Here is a 19,392-nt window from a genome sequence, read left to right on the forward strand (position 1 = left end):
GACATCATTATTTTTCAATGTCAATTATTTTCATTATATTCTTTAATACATGATTTATTTGTAAATTCAATTAGATTCTTTGAATGCATTAATATATTTTTTATCTTAAGTATAGATTTTATGATACAGAGTGGTCTGTAATTCCTGATACAATCGGCAAAGACTAATTATTTATGAAAAAATAAATCGAAATTGCAGAATAAAATTTTTAAATTTTTTTTAGAAAATTTTTGAAAGGAAATCTTGTCTTATTTTAATTTATATATTCTACATTAAAGTGCGCATTGGATACTGTAAAGAACAGAAGAGTAAATAGTCTGTATCGAGATTCACTCAACGGCATTTTTAGTTAAATGCATGTGTACTCAGCTAATATTTAAAGTTGATTTTGTCAAAGACGAAACCACGAAACTATGAAAAAATTTTATTCTGCAATTTTGACTTATTTTTTTTCATGAAGAATCAACCTATTGCCGGTTGTGACACGAATTACGGACCACCTTATATAAGCCGAATTTTTTATCATGTGGAAAGAGAAAGAGAAACAAATCCAACGAAAAGGTTTTTAAAATGACATTCACAAGGATCGGAAATTATTTTCTATCAAATAGCTAAGTTCTTTTACGAATTGATATTATACTTACAAAATTTGCAATTGAATTTCTAAGATCCTAAGTTAAAGACATAATCAATTGAAAACTAATTCTTATTAATATGTGAATTAATATTTTCAAATTTAATCTTTTTAAAAAAGTAGAGAAATAGTAAAGAAAATTTTTATATCTAGAAAACTCCCAAATATTGAAATAATTAAATATCAAATCAAATATATTGAATGTATATTGATCAATTTTTCTAATTATGATATACACAAATATAGCGATTTGACAATCGTAAAGCAATTCCCGTTTTTTCGTTGTCTGTATATGTATGTGTGTGCGTATGTATGCTGTTTTATTTGCGCAATTGATCCATCTAACCGCCGAAACGCAGTGTATTACGCTCGCGTGTGGCTTGCCGTGTGTTACTTCCCTTTAACCAGTGATCTTTACAGACGACCTTGCGGCCGAGAGAGAGAAAAACAAAATGCTGCAGGAGGAGATGGAGGCCACTCTGCATGACATCCAGAACATGTAGATCATGTTTTTCGCGATGGACAAAACGCATAACGCGATAACGTTTATAAATAGAAAGAGCGGACACACTTACGGGAGAAAAAAAAAGAAAAGAAAGAAAACGAGAGAGAAAAGAAATTGCGAGCGAATAGTATAACGGCGGCAACGAAAAGAAGTGAATGAGAAACAAACACGCGCATTATGACGCGAGCGTTTCGTGTGGTGCACACCTTAATATTAATGGATAAAAATGCAGTCTTTAGGCTAGCCTTATACCCTCCATTACGTCCATCCGCATTACGTGTACGTATTATGTATGTTGGTATGAACACGTGTGCGTCTGTGTATGTCACGTATGCCTATCTAGTAGACGCGTGACGCACCAGATGCACAAACTGATGAAAGATGAGAGAAAGGAGGAGACAATGAAAGATTAGAATGCGTGTGAGTGCGTGCGTGCGTGCGTGTGCGTGCGCGCGCGCGCGCGCGTGTGTGTGTGTGTTGTGTATGTGTGTGGATGCGGAAAAGAAAGATATAAAACAAAAGGATTAGATATAATACGGCAGAAAGAGAGGATGTAAAAGATAGAGAGAGAATGAGAAAGAATAATAAATATAATACGCGACAAGGACAGATGGTAGGATTTCGTAAATAATATGAAGTTACTTGTAATCGAAATCTGATTTTAGTTTTAGATTTTAGCTTGTAGTCTGCCTTTAAATTTTAATTTGATAAAAATTGGGGCATGGCTGCGACCAGTATGAGGTGTCTCGTCGCGATTAAAATTTTGTTAAGAAAACGATTACTGATCGTGGGAGGAATACGTGAATAGAAAAGTTAGAGAAAAGTAGAAATTAGGAAAAAAAGAGGGAGGAACGCCCGCGGATTGATTTATTTGTATCGAGAGAGGAAAAGTTCGAAGAGATTTTGAAATTAATTTTCTTGAGTGTATCAATTTTATGCGTCAAAAGCAATGCATGCATATTTTAAGTATAATCTATTATATATATATATACATATAATATATTGTACTTGCTACATAATTACAGAATAAGCCGCGCTCAACTCATTTAAAATTCTCTATAAAAAGAATGATTATTAAGTAATAAAACTTTTAAAAGTGACCTTTACGAAAATTTTTTTATCCATCAATTGATTAGGCGAGCATTTTATCAAAGTTGTTCTTGCGTCTCTCGATACAAAAAAATACGCAGACTCTTGCATAATGGAGGGGAAACAGTGCTCATTTTTTTTCCGTTGCCTTACATTCCTTATTTCACGCGGCTCAGCTCGTGCGAGAAGAAAAAAACTCGTCAGTTTCTTCCATTTATCTGTTTTTTTTAAAGATATCGCGTTATATCCTCTTATTGCCGCCGATGAGGGCAAAGATGATAACAAGCAATACCTGTGCATTTAAGATAATTCCACTGCCAGATCCAACAATTTTTAAAAAATATATCTTTGTAGTATGTCTTTGTCTTCTCATTATGCGTTGTGGAATATTCGATGAAACAGTTGAAACTGAACGTATCAATATTGCCATAATTCCAATTTTCTGTAGGATACCATAATCGAATAATTACATGTATTTTGGCCTAACAATACACACATGCATGTAGAATCACGTATATAGAATGGTTCAACTTTGAGCCTATGAATAATTGTCCAACGCATAATGCTTAAGATACAAACAGGGAAGCAACTGACTTTTTTATATCACGTTGCAGTTTCCCGTGCCAGCTGAGCCATATTTACCGATCGTGCCTGTATATATATTTACATAAATACTAACCATCTCGGCCAGACAAACCTCTATGCAGGGAACGTGCTTCGTTTTGAACGTAATAGCAGACGAGAGATCGGAAATAATAACAGATTGATCGAATATCCGATGCTAGTTTCATTTTTCGGGCATATAATTCGTTTTTAATACTATTAATTGATACTGTACACAGTTATCATTAACACTGCTATTTCACGCTCGCCTGAACATCGCTAGTTTCAGATAGAAATTTTTTCTCTCTTCCAATCTTTTTTTTTAATGAAAATTGTATTTATGTTGCATATACTGCCTCGACCTCGATGTCGTAACTCGTCATGGTTATTTTTATAGCACTTTTCCTGCAACATATTCTTGGATGGCCTTTTGATGTAGGAATGTGCATCGTCCTCTTCCCGTTTCGGTATATAAATGCATGTTCATTACTCTCTCTCTCTCTCGCATGATAATTGAATATTGAAATCGTGAAAGTACGAAACTATAGAATAGATTAGATTTAGTACGCTCGGGATTGACTCCTGGCGATGAAATAATTGCTACGAAACAATAGGAAAGAGATTAAAGAAACTTTTGCATGTGAGGCAAAATCTTAATCTTGATTATTAACTCTTTACGATTTTGTTTGAATCGCGTTGATCTATATTGTACAAATTGAGATATTTCTAATACATAATCATAGTATTAATAATAATTACTAGGCGATCTTTAATTATTATCACGTGTAATATTAACATCACGTTGGCTATTAAATAATATTCTATTCGAAAATCTAGATTACTACAAATTATACATTTCGTAAAAGCGATAATTATATTTATGTGAAGATGACGATGAACTAACAAATATACAATAACACGTATCGAAAGGCCACCCGAAGACAGCGTTTTTCAAGATAACGTTACGTTATAAAAAAAAAAAAACAAAAAAAAAACAGGAAAGTAATCGCGAAAAGCACAACTACGAAACAACCACATTGTCCTATCATTAATTTTTGTTAGCCTCGTTTTTTTCTTTTTGAATAATGCTAAATTTATGGAAATGCAGATATTTGAGTTTAAGAGAGTTTTAGTTTTTATTAATTTACTTAATATTAATGAGAAAGAAATATGCGAATGAAATGATAATAACACTAATATCATTGTAATATTAATGAATATTATATATATATACACATACATATATATATATATATATATATATATATATATATATATATATACATATTACTATTATTATAAAACTGTTTATAATATATATTTTAATTTTGAAAAAAGAGTGTCGTTTTTGTTTTTCGTTGTGTCGTTACCTTTTTTTTTTTACCTACGCTAATATTAATCCTACGCGCGTTAACATAACGACATAACTACATGTCCACGCGATAACACTGTGTGGCCGCCTTTGTTGTTAGACAGCCCTGTAACAAGTTGCATGATAAACGAAGAAAGAGCGTGGTACGTATATCTTATTTACGGTGAGTAAATCCGCTTAATATCGGATTTTGCTATTTAACGCATGACAAATCTTACATATTAATATTATTAAATATCACGATTGTCTTTATCTCTATCATTATTACAATTATTTTCGCAGATATGCCTTTTCATTTATCTGCACAATCTTTCACTGATATTGAAATAACATTTTTACGTTATCGATATCTGCCAATAGATCATATACATCAGCATAATCATTTGATTATATTCAGCTTCAAAGAAATAATAATCGAGTTAATAAAAATCAAGTTTAGTTCAATATGTTTAATTCCAATATATAGGAAACATCAGTCAAGTTAAGAGAGCAGCATACAAGTATAGATAAAAATACAAACGATATCTAATCGGAGGACATTAGCCATAATTTAAATTGATGAATAATTTTTAGCCGCATATGTTAAGATTCGTCTTTCTTATTAAATCTGTTAGATTATATATTAATTTAAATTTAATTATTTTTACTGCTTAATCCAATCATGTGCCTGCTTATTCACGCGACTTTAACAATTATTTGATGCTTTAATTTTCACATCTCTCCTCGATACTGTTTCGAACACTTTTCACATACCACGCATTAGACAAATTATAATTAAATAGCAGCTATACATATAACATTGCAAATGCTTACAGATGAGATGGTGATCGAAAAGGAGAAATTCAAGGAAGTCGGGGATGGCCTGGATAATGCATTCTTCGAGCTTTACGGCGTCTAACGCAGCTATTAATTCTTTTCCTAACACTTAAAAAAAAACAAAAAAAAAAAATTACATAAACCTTTCTTACAAATCTAGCTTGCACTTAACACATATTCCGTAAGTTACCCATCTTTGCTTTTTAATCCGCTTGCTGCTATTAATCACAGCTTTCTAATTGAACCACCTAAAAGAATCTTTTATCATGTTCCAAGAGCGCGCAATAATATCATATAATATCGGTTTCATATTTTTTTCTATACTGATCTTAAAATTAAATATTCGATATATTTAATAATTAGATAAAAATCTCATATTTTATTCTATCTCAAAATGAATATTAAGATGCAATTGATTAAGGTACGATGAACGAGATATTTTTACGATACTATGTTTTCTTGCAGACGAACTCGTCCACGAGAAGGAGAAGTACAAATACATCTGCGACGACCTGGACCTCACTTTTACCGAATTGGTTGGTTAAATCGGTTTATCAAATATTCGCATCCGCTGTCAAATTATTTATACACCAACACTACGATTCGATCGCGGTCAACTCGCGACATGATGCATATACTTTTGTTATCGAGTAACTAATAAAATCAATGTGTTATAAATATGTTCCACGTTCTCTAAATGTGCTCGGTTTTTTTATTTATCAACAATTCCATTGCACTTTCGGCTTTCAGAGAGCGTAGAGAAGTCATAGAACCTTGATTATTTACAATTATTTATTTCGAAAACACCGCTTATAATATATGTATGTATATATATATTTATCAATCAAAATTACAAATATAATTTCTAACAGTTACATTGCATTACGCTGCTTTAATAATCAAGCACGCGGTAAATAGAGCGAAAAGAAGAGTACAACTCGATCTCTGTATCATTAATAAAACATTATTGAGTTTTTGAGAACATTTTGATGATTCGATCTTCCGTTATAAATAACGCGACTTGAAATTGTCAATGCTGTATAAGGCCATCTTTGTTTCGAACACTCCCCAAAAAAGAACAAATAAAAAAAATATCAGAATTTAATGCACTGCTGTTTCTTTCACATTTAAAATATATCCTATCCCTTAAGCTCAAACTACGATTTCTTCGTTTCTGAAAACACAAATTTCGATGAAATGTCTATTCATATAGTGACTTGAAATTTTACATTTCATCCGATTTTCTTCTACGCACGCAAAGTATCATGTAACAAAAACCAATGCTATTTTTTAAATATGTTCTGGATAAAAGAGTAAAATTTGATATTTTATCTTCTTTTTTTTTGCTTTCACTTAAGCCACCTTGTGAATGTAATGGTCGTCTAATTCCAAGCAATATAAGCTTGCAACAAACCGTAAGACTATGTTGTGTGTTCTCTTTCTCTTTCCAATTAAAAATATTAAAATGTATGCCTGACTAACCATCGTGCCGTCCACTAATACCACATTCCCTCCCTTCTCATTGCAGACGTGCTGGTAAACGAGCGCTGTAAATACAAAGCGATCGCCGACGAGATGGATCAGACGTTTGCCGACCTCGCTGGATATTAGCAGGCAGGCTAAGAACGTGCAGCAAAGGTATTATACACATGCGGGAAAAAAAGATAAAAGAAAAAAAAAGATAATTCACGCTACGATAAAATGATACTGCCAGCACGCGGATTCTTCGCCACACATTGTCGTTCAATACATTCTACACGTATTCCTTCGAGAGAGAGAAGGAAATCATCGGCTAATATTTAGTCGCCCAGCGTGACACTCGATAAACGATCCGAAGAAGTTAACGGTCTCATATCGAGTTATTCGTTCGAAAACATTATATGCGTTTACATTCCATAACTTATTAGAATTAATTTTGAACAAGCTCATTCCACAATTTTGTAAAAATTTAAACTTTCTATAGAGATTACTTCTCACAGAAGAGAGAAAATCTCGTTTGAGCGATATGAATGTATAAGGTATTGATTGCGTCCGAAGAAAAGTTTAAAGAATATTTTCTTCCAAATCCTGGCACAAAATTCCCATTCCATTCATGATCTATAACTATTTACTAAACAATTATTCTATCCATTTATTTGCGCCTATATCTGCCTGCACAACAATCTTATCTTATTCTTTATGTCTAATTAATATCCATTATTTTCAAAATTAAATATATTATATATGACATATAATCTCCATTATTTGCAAGACTTGCATAATATGCGTAATTTATATTATTCCTCTAAGTTTGTCTATTTTCTCATGTGTAACAGTATTAAAAATAGCTGTCAAAAAACGTTTAATAAGATAAATTACTTTCATTTTACTCAACTGCATAATTTCTAGTTGAGAACTCGTATCGAAAGTTGCGCTGTTTCATCAACTAAAAATTAAAGTATATAAACACATACGAGACAAAAACGAAATATTTGCGCAAGGATTTTGTCCACATTCGACCTTAATCTACGTCGAAAATCCATATGGCCTTAAATATCACATCTTAGGTCATTGTCATCGCGAAAAATGTGTTCAAGGCACGTTTATAAGCAGAAAACGGAAACAAACTGTATAAAATCTTTCGATAATTATACTGATTTATACCTCTATCGTATAAATTTAAAGAAAGAAATTATTGCTAATAAATATGATTAAAGTGCAATATATAAAAATACATAATGATAAGCGTACGAAAATTTCCTGCTTATAAAATTTCCGTTTTATTTCAGAAGCAGCGCTAACATTCTCATCGATTAATCATGAATTTTCTTTATATTTACGCATTCCACCGTACGATTAGACAGTGCGGTCTAATTAGTCAGTATAACGCTTAAGTTTTTTTTTCCATTACATATTAAGGAATACCATGTATCGCATATTTTCAAATCACGCTTCTATGTTGTATCGTGCAGTATTGTGTTAAAGTATAAATTACCATAATTGATCCGCTAAAGTAAAATATCTCATTCCAAATGAACGAGATATAGTGTTCATTATAGCATATAAATAAAGTTGCTTCGACGATATATAGAAAAGGTTTGCAAAGCGATCTGGGCTGGATTATGAAAAATGTGCACAAGATAGAATAATATTACATATATGATAGCGAGAAATGTACGCTTGAAAGGAACGAATTAAGAAGTCGATAAGTTCGATATTATCACGGCTCTCAATAACATGCATTAATGCTGAAAATTTTATATCTTACTCTTTTTCATGTTAATTCTCAAAACAGTTTGAGGATCACGCATGATCACGCAAATTATCGGGATTGACGATTGAAATTTTGCGATGGACCAAGCTCAGAGACTTTCAAACATGCACTTGATGCAGCGATCTTGACTATCTTATGTGATATCTATTATTATTTGATTGTATTTATATTACTTTCAATAAACATGCATATTTTATATCTCTGCATACTAAATGTCTTACTCGTTTTTCTCGTCTTTCATTAGTAACGAGTCATTTGATCATTATTTTACAACTAATTTAATTCATTTCACAGTTGCTATGTGGCTGAAAATTAATTATTTTTGTAATAATATCGAATATTAGTGGCATCAGTGAATGTCTATTCAACAGTATTAAATGTAATAAAATCTACCGCGTTATCATAATGACACAATTTTATCGTGTGGTCAAAAAATAGATGCTCTTTTAATTCTTAAAAATATGGATATAGCATAGTAAAATAAATATAAAAAATACATTACAGTCTCTGAAGAAATTCTAATTATGTTTTTTTTTTTTAATGAGGACACATACATTGTATATAAATGTAGAAATATTTTTCGTGAACACCAAGTTTATGGCTAAAAATGGAAGAACGAATGAAAATAAATTATGTACTATGATAAAATAGAAACGATAGATGTGTGATTCGAAATTCGTAAATCTGAAAAAGAAAGTTTTTTTCAAAAAAAGGGGGATGGCTGTTGTGAATTTGCAATTAATAAATCATAGATTTATATAACATATACATATTCATTATTTATGATTTGATACGATAATATAATATTATTTGTCTAAACACAACGCTAATATATATTTCTGTATCTTGCAATTAAAATTTGAAATTCTCTTATCAGCGATCTAATAATTACAAAAGTGCTGAGTAACATATTTCCAAAAATATCATTCTCTTTACTTATAAACGAAGTCGAACGACATCACGCGTGGCGTGCAAACAACAAATTATTTTATTCCTTTACATGTGTCGTTAATCTGCATAATTCCATCGGATGTCGTTTCACAATATAATCCGTCTATTCAGGTAAATGCGATGTAAATACATTTCTGAGGAATCAGTTTAATATTAATTTAGAAACAATGACAAATCCGATAAGGCACTAAGAAACACCTTGTGATGGCAACACAACGTTTTATCGCAATTTAGCCGCGATTTTTACGCCTTAATACAAAGGCAATCAGCTAAACTAAAAATGTCATGCTAGTCAATACGGCTAATATTGTGCTCTTGAAATATGAATTTAAAAAAAAAATTGTTGGATATAAATACAGATCGTGTACTTTCAATTAAAAATTTTCGAATTATTCGGTAACCTCAGAGTCGCCAAATAATACAATAACTTACATCAACATTTATAAATGTAAATGCAACTTTCGAAATGCGAAGCGTACAAGTGTGGGCCGTATGAGATAAAACTTAAAAGCTATATGGTAAATATTGATTAATTGTCGTTAATTGGAAATCAATAACGATATTTAACGATTATTCTCATGCTTTTCGTAGTTAGAAAGGAAGGCAAGTGTCAGCATTTCTCGCATCAACAATATTATGTTCTCCATTATTTTAATTTGGTCAACTTTTAGAACTTTTTGTATCCTGATTATTTTACATACACTAATCAGACTACATTAGTGTGGCAAATTGTTGCGTAGTAAAAATCTTCGTATTACAAATAATAGTGTACTCTTTCATGCGGCTATATAAAAGATATCCATACTGCTAATTAACAGTCTATATGTGTATAAGGCACATTGTATAGGTTTTTTACAAATATAAATGTGTAAATTTTGGAACTCTATTTGTTATTAGAAAAAAAAAATTATGTATTATAACGAATGAAATAGTATTTTATGAATATCTTCGAAAGAAATAATAGAAATCGGATAGACGATAAGTAATGATCCTTTATCTATAAGAATATCAAGCATTAGCTATGAATGCAAAATGATCAGAAATATAAAAATTTGATTAATTGATATAAGAGTTGCAGCTTATATCGAATATAGCAAGTAACACAGTCTTTTCGTCAGTAATAAAATGATCAACAGAAAAACTCTTAAAATGTCTTTTCATTGAATCAAATTAATAAATATTTTTTTGATATTTTAATCATAAAATTAAAATTTGCCAAGTTATTCAAGAAAAGGAATATCGAAGCAAAGAAATAACGTTAATTTAATAACTGTGAACTGTGTAATAACAAAGAAATAAAACGCTTCGTAAAAAAATAATTCGCAAAGACATCTTTTATACTTGGCTCTTTCTAATTGCTAATTAGCACTGTACATATATCGCTCAATGAGCTGTCAGAATTCTAATTTTAATTGGCATAATTTATCGCAGTTATATAGAGTTTGGTCCCATTATGGAATTCTACACATGTAAAAATTATACATGTATATTGTCATTTGGAAGTCGGTTGCTGAAGAGTACTAGCGTCAAATTGAAATATTCATAAAAAACGCGTTTTGGAGTATTTATAAAACTGACTTCAAAATTTATAATTCACAAATCTATTTGTCTCTCTCCTATCGGTGTATTTTAGAGAAACTCGACTTTATCCAAATAGACATCAATGTGATATCAAGATAAAAATGATCGAAAATTTATATATTAGAATCAAAAAATTAAAGTTTCTCCATGAAACATTTCGGTATCTGATCTCCTAAAATTATTCGATGAAACGAATAAACAAGAACTGGATAGAAGCATTACCTCGAGTATTGTATCGCGCATTTTTTTTTTACTGTCTTTTCCTTCAAAACGCACCGATTAAGCGCGTTGCGATCTAAATAACGATAATAGTTAGTTAGCGAATAGAAGCTCGATATGAAAAACGAATATTTAAATCTGCGCCGGTTCAACATAATTAGCAGGTAGCATGCCGTGTCGCCCTGTACGCTGCACCAATCCGGTCATCCATCCCTCGTCGACGGCTGTGCAATTGATAATCAAATCGCCATCGCAAAAACTCACTTCATCAAGGTCTTGAGCCTCGTAGTCATACATCGCTCTGTACACTCTCTGCAATAGGAGAAAAAAGATAAGTAAAATTATATACGGCATATGTCTGGACTCTATTTCTTTTATTTTAATTTATACTTTATTTTTCTTTTAATTATTTAAAAAGTTTATTTAAGAAGTTTACTTTGTGCAACATATGAATGGTTTTTTTTTTTTTTAAATAAAATAAAATTTTTATAAAATCATATATGTACAGGAAAATTTTCATATTTAATCATAATCATAATTTTTATACCTTATATTCAAATACATAATAAACAATATAAATAATTAAAAAAATATTTACCCCAACATTAGGGGGCGGTGGTGGCGGTTGATGCTGAAGTTGATGCTGATTATTGTTTATTGTTGTGGCTGGCGTTAACGATCCGTAATATTCGTTTACTGGATCGATGTCAGCAACAGAGCCGATTTTTCGTGTCGGTGGATTCGTCACTGCAATGTGTCGTATTTTCACATGTACAAAACATGTTATTTGCAAATAATTATCTACAATTTTATATAAATGCTTAATTCATTCTATTAAATATCCCTTTATTATATCAGTTAATAACAATTGTTATTTAGCGCAATTTGTTGATCTGCAAAAAATATTTCAAACTTTTAGCAATAAATAAACACGGAACCCACAAAAAGATGATTGACAATGATAGACAACTTTCTATTTCCCTAACAAGACCCCATGTCGCAACAATTAATTCCAGTGCAAATTGCTTTGACGATTTGTCTTTGTGATGAATCGCGTGAAATGATGCAGGCATAATGATGCAAATACAAACTGTATGAGCGTTTAAATCTGAGGAGCGATGATAAAACAACAACACACTCCAATATCGTAATAACTCTGGCGTCTTATAATAGGGAGCATGGCTAAGCATTGTCTATTATATAAGAATCTAATCCAATAAAAACTCGATCTATTAAAAGCGCAGCAATGCATGTCTATGCTATGGGTCTATGCTATAGATAAGATAAAAGAGGGTAGCCATTTTTGATGGGACACCCTAAACATATATATATATATATATATATAATTAAAATTTTTCAAAATATTTGTTCAATAAACGTTAGCATATGATTTAAATATTTTTGAATGTAATTCGTATGACAATAATTAATAATTATTATACATTATTATAATTAAATATAATTATTATAAATTATTATAATTAAAAAATATGTTATGCAATATATTATATATTAACATTTATTATAAATTAATATTATAAATAGTACAAGATATTATTCTGTTGTAATAAAATATATAATAGTGATGAAACGTCCACATAAGTTGCAGCGATTGCATTCGCAAAGATCAACGCACCTGGTCCCTTATCGCTCGTGTAAATGACAGTAGTGGCAGCTTGCCTTGCGGAATAAGGACTCGGCCTCGGTTCACTAAGGGGATCGTAATCAGCGATCCTACCTGGTGTCCTCTGTACCGGCGAATTCGCCGTTCTTGGAGGCGGCGGATTGGCGTTTAAACTCGATGCAGGGGCGATCGTACCGTCTGTGTACTCTACATATTCTATATCAACAATGCACAAAAAAAGCAATAGGTTCAACGAAAAGCGACACAATTAGTCTATCATGAATGGTACGGCGAGTGTGCGTAATGGATAATGAAAAGGAAATAACTCGATGCGACTTAAGCCTTCATCCGTTTCCATTTTATGCAATCTTCATTTTTCATGATTATCATAATTATTTTTAAGTATTTAATTTTTTTAATATATAAAATTAATGCATAAATGAAATATATATGTATATTAGTATGTAAGTTAGAAATTATTATCACACAAATAATAATGCACACATAACATAAAATTTGCAATTTAATAATTACACAGATATTGCTATGTAAATTATCATTAATTAGAGTGTGTTTAAAGTTGAACAGATAATTGTTTTATATTACGCAATTAAATCTGTGAAAGAAATACACTTATGGTTATTGATAGATGATTTATACGGTGAAAAGTTAGATAATTAATATATAAGTTGTGAAATATAACATGTACATAAAGATAGAGAAAAAAGCATTTCCAAAAAAATCAAATCAGAAATCACATTTTAATTAATAACATTTTTCTAACATTAATATGTTGAAAATCAATAAGCTTCAGACAAGCAAGTTTATGATTAGTTTGTGACAATTACAAATTTTACATAGAGATCATTATTATTATTATAGTTTATACCTAATGATTTGGATTTTTTTATTACGAAACAATACGATAATAAAATACTAAACATATAATATATGGCAACTATATTTTCCATTATCAAATAAATAAAGAAATATGATATATTGTAGCAAAAATAGAAAAAAGTCGTACGGTTGTATCATTAAGAAATCATTTACCAATTTGTTCGCCATTTTCTCCCGTCATTGTCCTCTTTTGCTCCATGATCGCCTTCTTCTCGAGGTCGCCGTGATAAGCGACATTCGAGATTATCTTACTGTTCTGCTTGATTCTGAGAGTCTCTGGATCGTCCGCTACCTGCGTAAATTTTCCCTTCGCCTTCTCAAACTCAGCATGGTATTTCACATTACTCTGTATCTTCGTGTTCTCCGCGATACGCTTTAGCTCCGGTGTCTCCGCCATCGTGGTAGCTTTGGCTTTTGGTATGTGTCTATAATAAAAGAGTAAAAAAATTATTAGAACGTACATTATTATTAGAAAAATTCTTTATCTAAATCTAAAGTGCTGAACGAAACTTTATATTGCGCAGAATATTCAAGGATTACATTTTTGTCAAATAAAAAAATTCCAAGTTGCTTCAAGTTTAAAATTCTTTTTTCCTTATTTTTAATACACCCGTTATACTGTATTTCAGATGAGTTTCGTGTTTCTCTCTCTTTCTTTAGTGAGAATATCTCGCATATGTGAGCCTCTCATATCATTTTACATAGATTTCCTCAGGCGACCTCCTCTACAAAGGAAACAGAGATTCGCTGAATAATGCAAGTTCCAAGTGAACGACAAGCGGTCAACGACGTCATTCTTATCATGAACATCCTCTCTCTGTGCAGTATGTCGATTATAATAGGCGCGGAGAGGAAAACTGTATCCAGCGAATTTATATTCCTCGGAGATTGCACGACTGAACTCGAAAAATTCCTTTTTTCTATCTCCTACATCGGGCACTTCCAGCGCCTGCAGGAAACATCAATATGTATTCGCGCATATGATAATGATATTTCCACAAGAGAAACTTTATCTATGGTTACGTAGAAATTTATGTCTCCCGGGAATTAGATGCGTGAATTTTATGGGAATAATCTACACGGCCTTGTTAAAAATTTCTCTCCAAGCCAGTTTCGATCGTTACGTTTGTAAGAAAAATTTTCAGGTTTTTAAATGCATAATTTTTTATACAAAATATTAATTACAATGCATATTAACTTTCGTTTGATAATGTAAAATATTTTTTTCTTGTTTTCGTCTTACGTTTCCAATCCATAAAAACTTTTTAAAATAGTATATTATTATTAATATTAATCATAGGATTTAAAATAATATTAAATTTTAATATTATATTATTAATATTAATTAATAATAATTAAAAATTAATTAATATTGATAGTAATTAATATTAATTAATATTAATATTATATTATTAATATTAATAATATTAATATTATTAATACATATATTATTAATATTAATAATTATTAATATTAATTAATATTAATAACAATTTTAATAATTATTTAATTAATTATTAATTATATTTAATTATTAATAATTAATAATTAATAATATTAATTACAATAATTTAAAACTTTAAAAATATGTATTTAGAAATAAATATATATAAATGTATATATTGTAAAATAATAATGGTCATTATGACAACAATTCTAAGCTATTATTGAGCAAATCCATTACTTGTTTTTTATTCTAGAGCATTTTAAGCATGCAACGTATATCTTATTAATTAGAAAGATAAAAGATGATATCGAAACCATAGCGCGAATACTTACCCCGGTGAATTAAATGTACATAAATAGACTCTTTTAAATAGCGTGAGCAAATAATTTGCTTTTCACGCATAAAACACTGTACACATATTCAAATTAGAACAGGAAAATAATCGATCGGTGATCGGCTGAGTGAAATTCGATAGAAACTTTCTTGTCGACAACTCGAGCGATTTAATTGCGGCAGGTAACTGTCTGGTGCTTACCAAATGAGATAGAAATCGAAGCACAAACGCATAATCATATACATGGACTTGTAATAAATGAGAGAACGCGTTTGAGTGACACATGTGAATGTATATCGACGAAGTTGTATCGCGATTCGCATTAAAAATACTGATGTAACAACTAAGGAAATATTGTATCTTGCATGATATTAATAGAAATTATACGAACCTGTATTACTCGTTGTTATTTTTTACTTCATATATATATATATATATATATATATATATATATATATATATATATATATATATATATATACATATATACAGGGTGTCTTAGACCACCCGTACACCCCTTTTCTTTTAAAAACTAATCATTTTAGAGAAAAATGTTTTGAACAAAAATTGTACGGTTTTGAGGGGAACATAAGATGGTGTCATTGGTTTGACCTTGGATGGCATCGTTAAGGTCAAGTCAAGGACACTTTTAATTTCTTAAATGGAATCCTCTATTTTTTATTGCATATTCTTATAGCTTATGTCGAGAGCTTTCCAAAACATTATAATAAAGTATTTTTTCATTAAGAATTTTTTGAGTTATTTTATATCTTAATCTGACATATTTTAGTATAAAATATAAAATATCTCGAAAATTATTTAGTGTTCGATAATTGCCATCCAAGGTCAAATCAATGACATCATCTTATACCCCTCAAAACCATACAATTTTTGTTGAAAATGTTTTTCTCTAAAATGCTTAGTTTTTGAAAAAAAAAGGGGTGTACGGGTAGTCTAGGACACCCTGTATATAAGTATAGTATAAATAAATATATATATATATATATATATATATATATATATATATATATATATATATAAGAAATATATAAAAGTATATTATAAAAATTTTACACGTTGGCACTGACATAACAACTAAGGAAATATTTGCATTGTGTTAATAGAAATTATAAGAACCTGTATATTACTCGTCGTTACTTTTTACTATACTTTATGTATACAGGGTGTCTAAAAAGTCTGTCCCCACTCGCTATATTTCGGAAACGATTCAAAATTATAAAAAATCACGAAATACGTGTTCGATCATTTCAAGGGGCTACTCTTTTAAAGAGATTGGGAGAATTGTAGTTGTACCCTAAGGGGGTTTCCTAGGCGGACCCTAGTTCAAAATTTTCAAATTGGACCTTTTACATCGTTTACAAGGGTATAAAAAAAAAATTTTGCAAATAAGAGGTTGATACATTGACCCGTTCGGGAATTATTTAATCAAAATTTAAAAAAGCCAATTTTCAAAAAATCATTATTCCCATTTGGAAAATTCTAAAATAAAACGTTCGAAGTGTAAAAGTGTATGTCTTTTTAAGTCATTTTCATAAAAAAATTCAGATTTGACCTTGGTTTTTTTTTAAAAAGATACACAAAAAGCGATTAAATTTAAGATGACGCCAAAATTTTTTTTTATTAGAAAAATATTTTAGCGTCACAGACTCACATAATCGTTGAAGATGGATCGTGTAAATCGGCTTTAATACTTTGTACGTATTAATTCTGTCCCGCGGACACGCGTCAGACATAATCGAGATTTGTGTCACGATTTCGTTTCCCATATACGATGCCTACGCGTTGTCTCACCCGGTAATTGTGCTATGCGATTACGTAATAAGCCGGTACAATGTGTATGAATAATAGCAATGCATGCAACTCCAATCTCTCTTTGTTCGGAAAAGCCGAGGGATAGTCATTGTTACGTGCTCGACGAAAAAGGATGACCTTATCGACCAATGCGTATTTGAGTTCCTCGAATTTAGCGTGGAAAAAGAAGGAACCGCTAAAAATAATGTTAAGAATGGCTGGAAACGAGGAAAATTGGAAAACAATAGATCCTGCGTGTCTTTCATGCGATTGTGTACATACATGTTTCTGATTGCTATAGGGTAAATGCAAATAATAACATAATAGGTATATATGTATGATAAGCAACAACAATTTGCGAATTTTTTCAGATGATACAATTGCAAAAACAGATGCCATGAAAGGATAATAATCGAAGATTGGCCAGCGGAATGAAACGTGTGAAGAAATAGCTCACGTTTCAAAATGTTAAATATTTTTTATTTCAATGTTTAATAAAAAACAAAACTCTTGAAGGATTACATGATGCATCGTGTGATATATGTCATATATTATCGTTCAGTGAGCAATATTGACATTAAGAGAATATAATATTAAAAGTTGAAATTAGTAATTTGACTTGTATGCTTAAATAATCTTGCTGATTAATAAAGTTTGTTTTGATGAAAAATTCTACGCGAAAAATATACTAAATATGCAGAAAATTATTACAAACAATTCTGAATTAAAATATATCAGTGACATTTTTTCTCAAAATCAAATATAATAGCTCACGTTTCAAAATGTTAAATATTTTTTATCTCAATGTTTAATAAAAAACAAAACTCTTGAAGGATTACATGATGCATCGTGTGATATATGTCATATATTATCGTCCAGTGAGCAATATTATATATAAATTATTTTTTCAAAATGCTGTATTTTTTTATAGCTTCGATTAGGAACGAAATTATGTTTATGTTGTCATAAACAACTACAAATAAAATATAATTTTCTGTATTAAAAATTTAGTTTATTTTAAAATATAGTGTCAAATTCATATAGATAATTTGCAAATCTTTTTCTCACGAAATCTATTACGAGCTATATATATGGACCACGATATAATATGCGATAATATGATTCATCGAATCATTTAACTATATACACATATGCGCATGTACAGCGATGACTAATCTCTTATTAAATGCTTGTCCACCTATTAACTATGATATACGTATATAATATTTCTTTTATTGAATTTTATTTACGCATTCAGCGCATATCTTAGGCGGAAATCGTGGAAGTTTAATGCAGATGTGAAAAAAATATACAAGTCATAAAAAATAAAATAACAAAATATATTACATAGAAATGCTTCAAGGCATTGATGAAGTCATTTGATATATCCAACAGAATGAATATCCTTTTATTTAAATAAAAAAGATACTAATTTAATTTAAATATAATACAATATTAAATATTTATTATAATATAATATTAAATATTTAATGCAATGCGCAATAGATACGTTAATATGATTTTCTTGTATATTTTTTCAAATAGAATAAACAAAGTTAATTATTGTTCATGGACGACATCATAAATATTAATGTTCTATATCGGACAATGCAAATTTATGCAAGTTACATCTCTCCTGCGCGTGATAAGATACGATTCATTGTTTAGCAAAACTTCTTTGGCTTATCTGTTTATATAACGCGACGCTGCATATCTACATGTTTGATTTATCAAATATTACGTACATATGTGGGTACAACCAATGCACCGGAGCAGATAACATCTATTGCACCTGGTTATCATAAGAGCAACAAGACAGTATCGCTAAATTATGGTCATAACATCGCTTGATAAGCATATAAAAAATTACACACCAAATTACGCTAGACACATTAAGTATATTAAGGATGTTCTGAATGTACAATAGTAGCAAAAAATTGTCAAAATTAAAAAGAAAACATGTTTCTTACGTTTATACTGAAAAATTAAAAAAATAAATTCGGATTATGAAAAAAATTAAAGTATTACAAAATAATATGGATTTTGACATATTCGTAAAAGAATATAGTTGTAATTAATATTTTTCCTAATTTATGGCAAAAACTTTTGTTCGTGAATATCCTCTGAAATTAACTGCAAAAAAACAATGAAAAACGAGTAATTTGCAGAAAGGGAAAAAGAGACAGATAATATTTTTCTACAATTTTTAATGAATAACTTTTAAACGAATTAGTGGATCTAAATCAAGTTTT

At 30.1% G+C, this 19,392-nt stretch overlaps 2 protein-coding genes across 18 annotated transcripts in view; one reads left to right on the forward strand and one right to left on the reverse strand.

Annotated features, from left to right (window-relative positions):
• LOC126857895 (tropomyosin Per a 7.0102) overlaps positions 1-8,470 on the forward strand; it is a 42,750-nt gene extending 34,280 nt beyond the window's left edge. For 6 of the 16 annotated variants that reach the window (XM_050607758.1, XM_050607759.1, XM_050607756.1 and 3 more), the window contains exon 8: positions 1,055-2,239. In XM_050607758.1, the coding sequence (XP_050463715.1) occupies positions 1,055-1,137 (83 nt within the window). In that variant the 3' untranslated portion in view covers positions 1,138-2,239. Of the gene's footprint in view, positions 1-1,054; positions 2,240-5,484; positions 6,125-6,547 lie in introns of those variants that run through there. The other 10 variants (XM_050607766.1, XM_050607765.1, XM_050607764.1 and 7 more) reach the window with 3 other exon arrangements.
• A 533-nt stretch (positions 8,471-9,003) lies between these two features.
• The window catches only part of LOC126857896 (LIM and SH3 domain protein Lasp), a 36,312-nt gene continuing 25,923 nt past the window's right edge, over positions 9,004-19,392 (reverse strand). The window contains exons 3-6 of one of the 2 annotated variants that reach the window (XM_050607772.1): positions 13,701-13,972; positions 12,660-12,863; positions 11,622-11,770; positions 9,004-11,335 (exon numbers count right to left, since the gene is read on the reverse strand). In XM_050607772.1, coding sequence (XP_050463729.1) covers positions 11,156-11,335; positions 11,622-11,770; positions 12,660-12,863; positions 13,701-13,972 — 805 coding nt within the window. In that variant the 3' untranslated portion in view covers positions 9,004-11,155. The remainder of the gene's footprint in view (positions 11,336-11,621; positions 11,771-12,659; positions 12,864-13,700; positions 13,973-19,392) is intronic. The other variant, XM_050607773.1, reaches the window with a different exon arrangement.

Source organism: Cataglyphis hispanica, chromosome 23 (genome assembly GCF_021464435.1).
Source record: "Cataglyphis hispanica isolate Lineage 1 chromosome 23, ULB_Chis1_1.0, whole genome shotgun sequence".
Lineage (NCBI taxonomy): Eukaryota > Metazoa > Arthropoda > Insecta > Hymenoptera > Formicidae > Cataglyphis > Cataglyphis hispanica.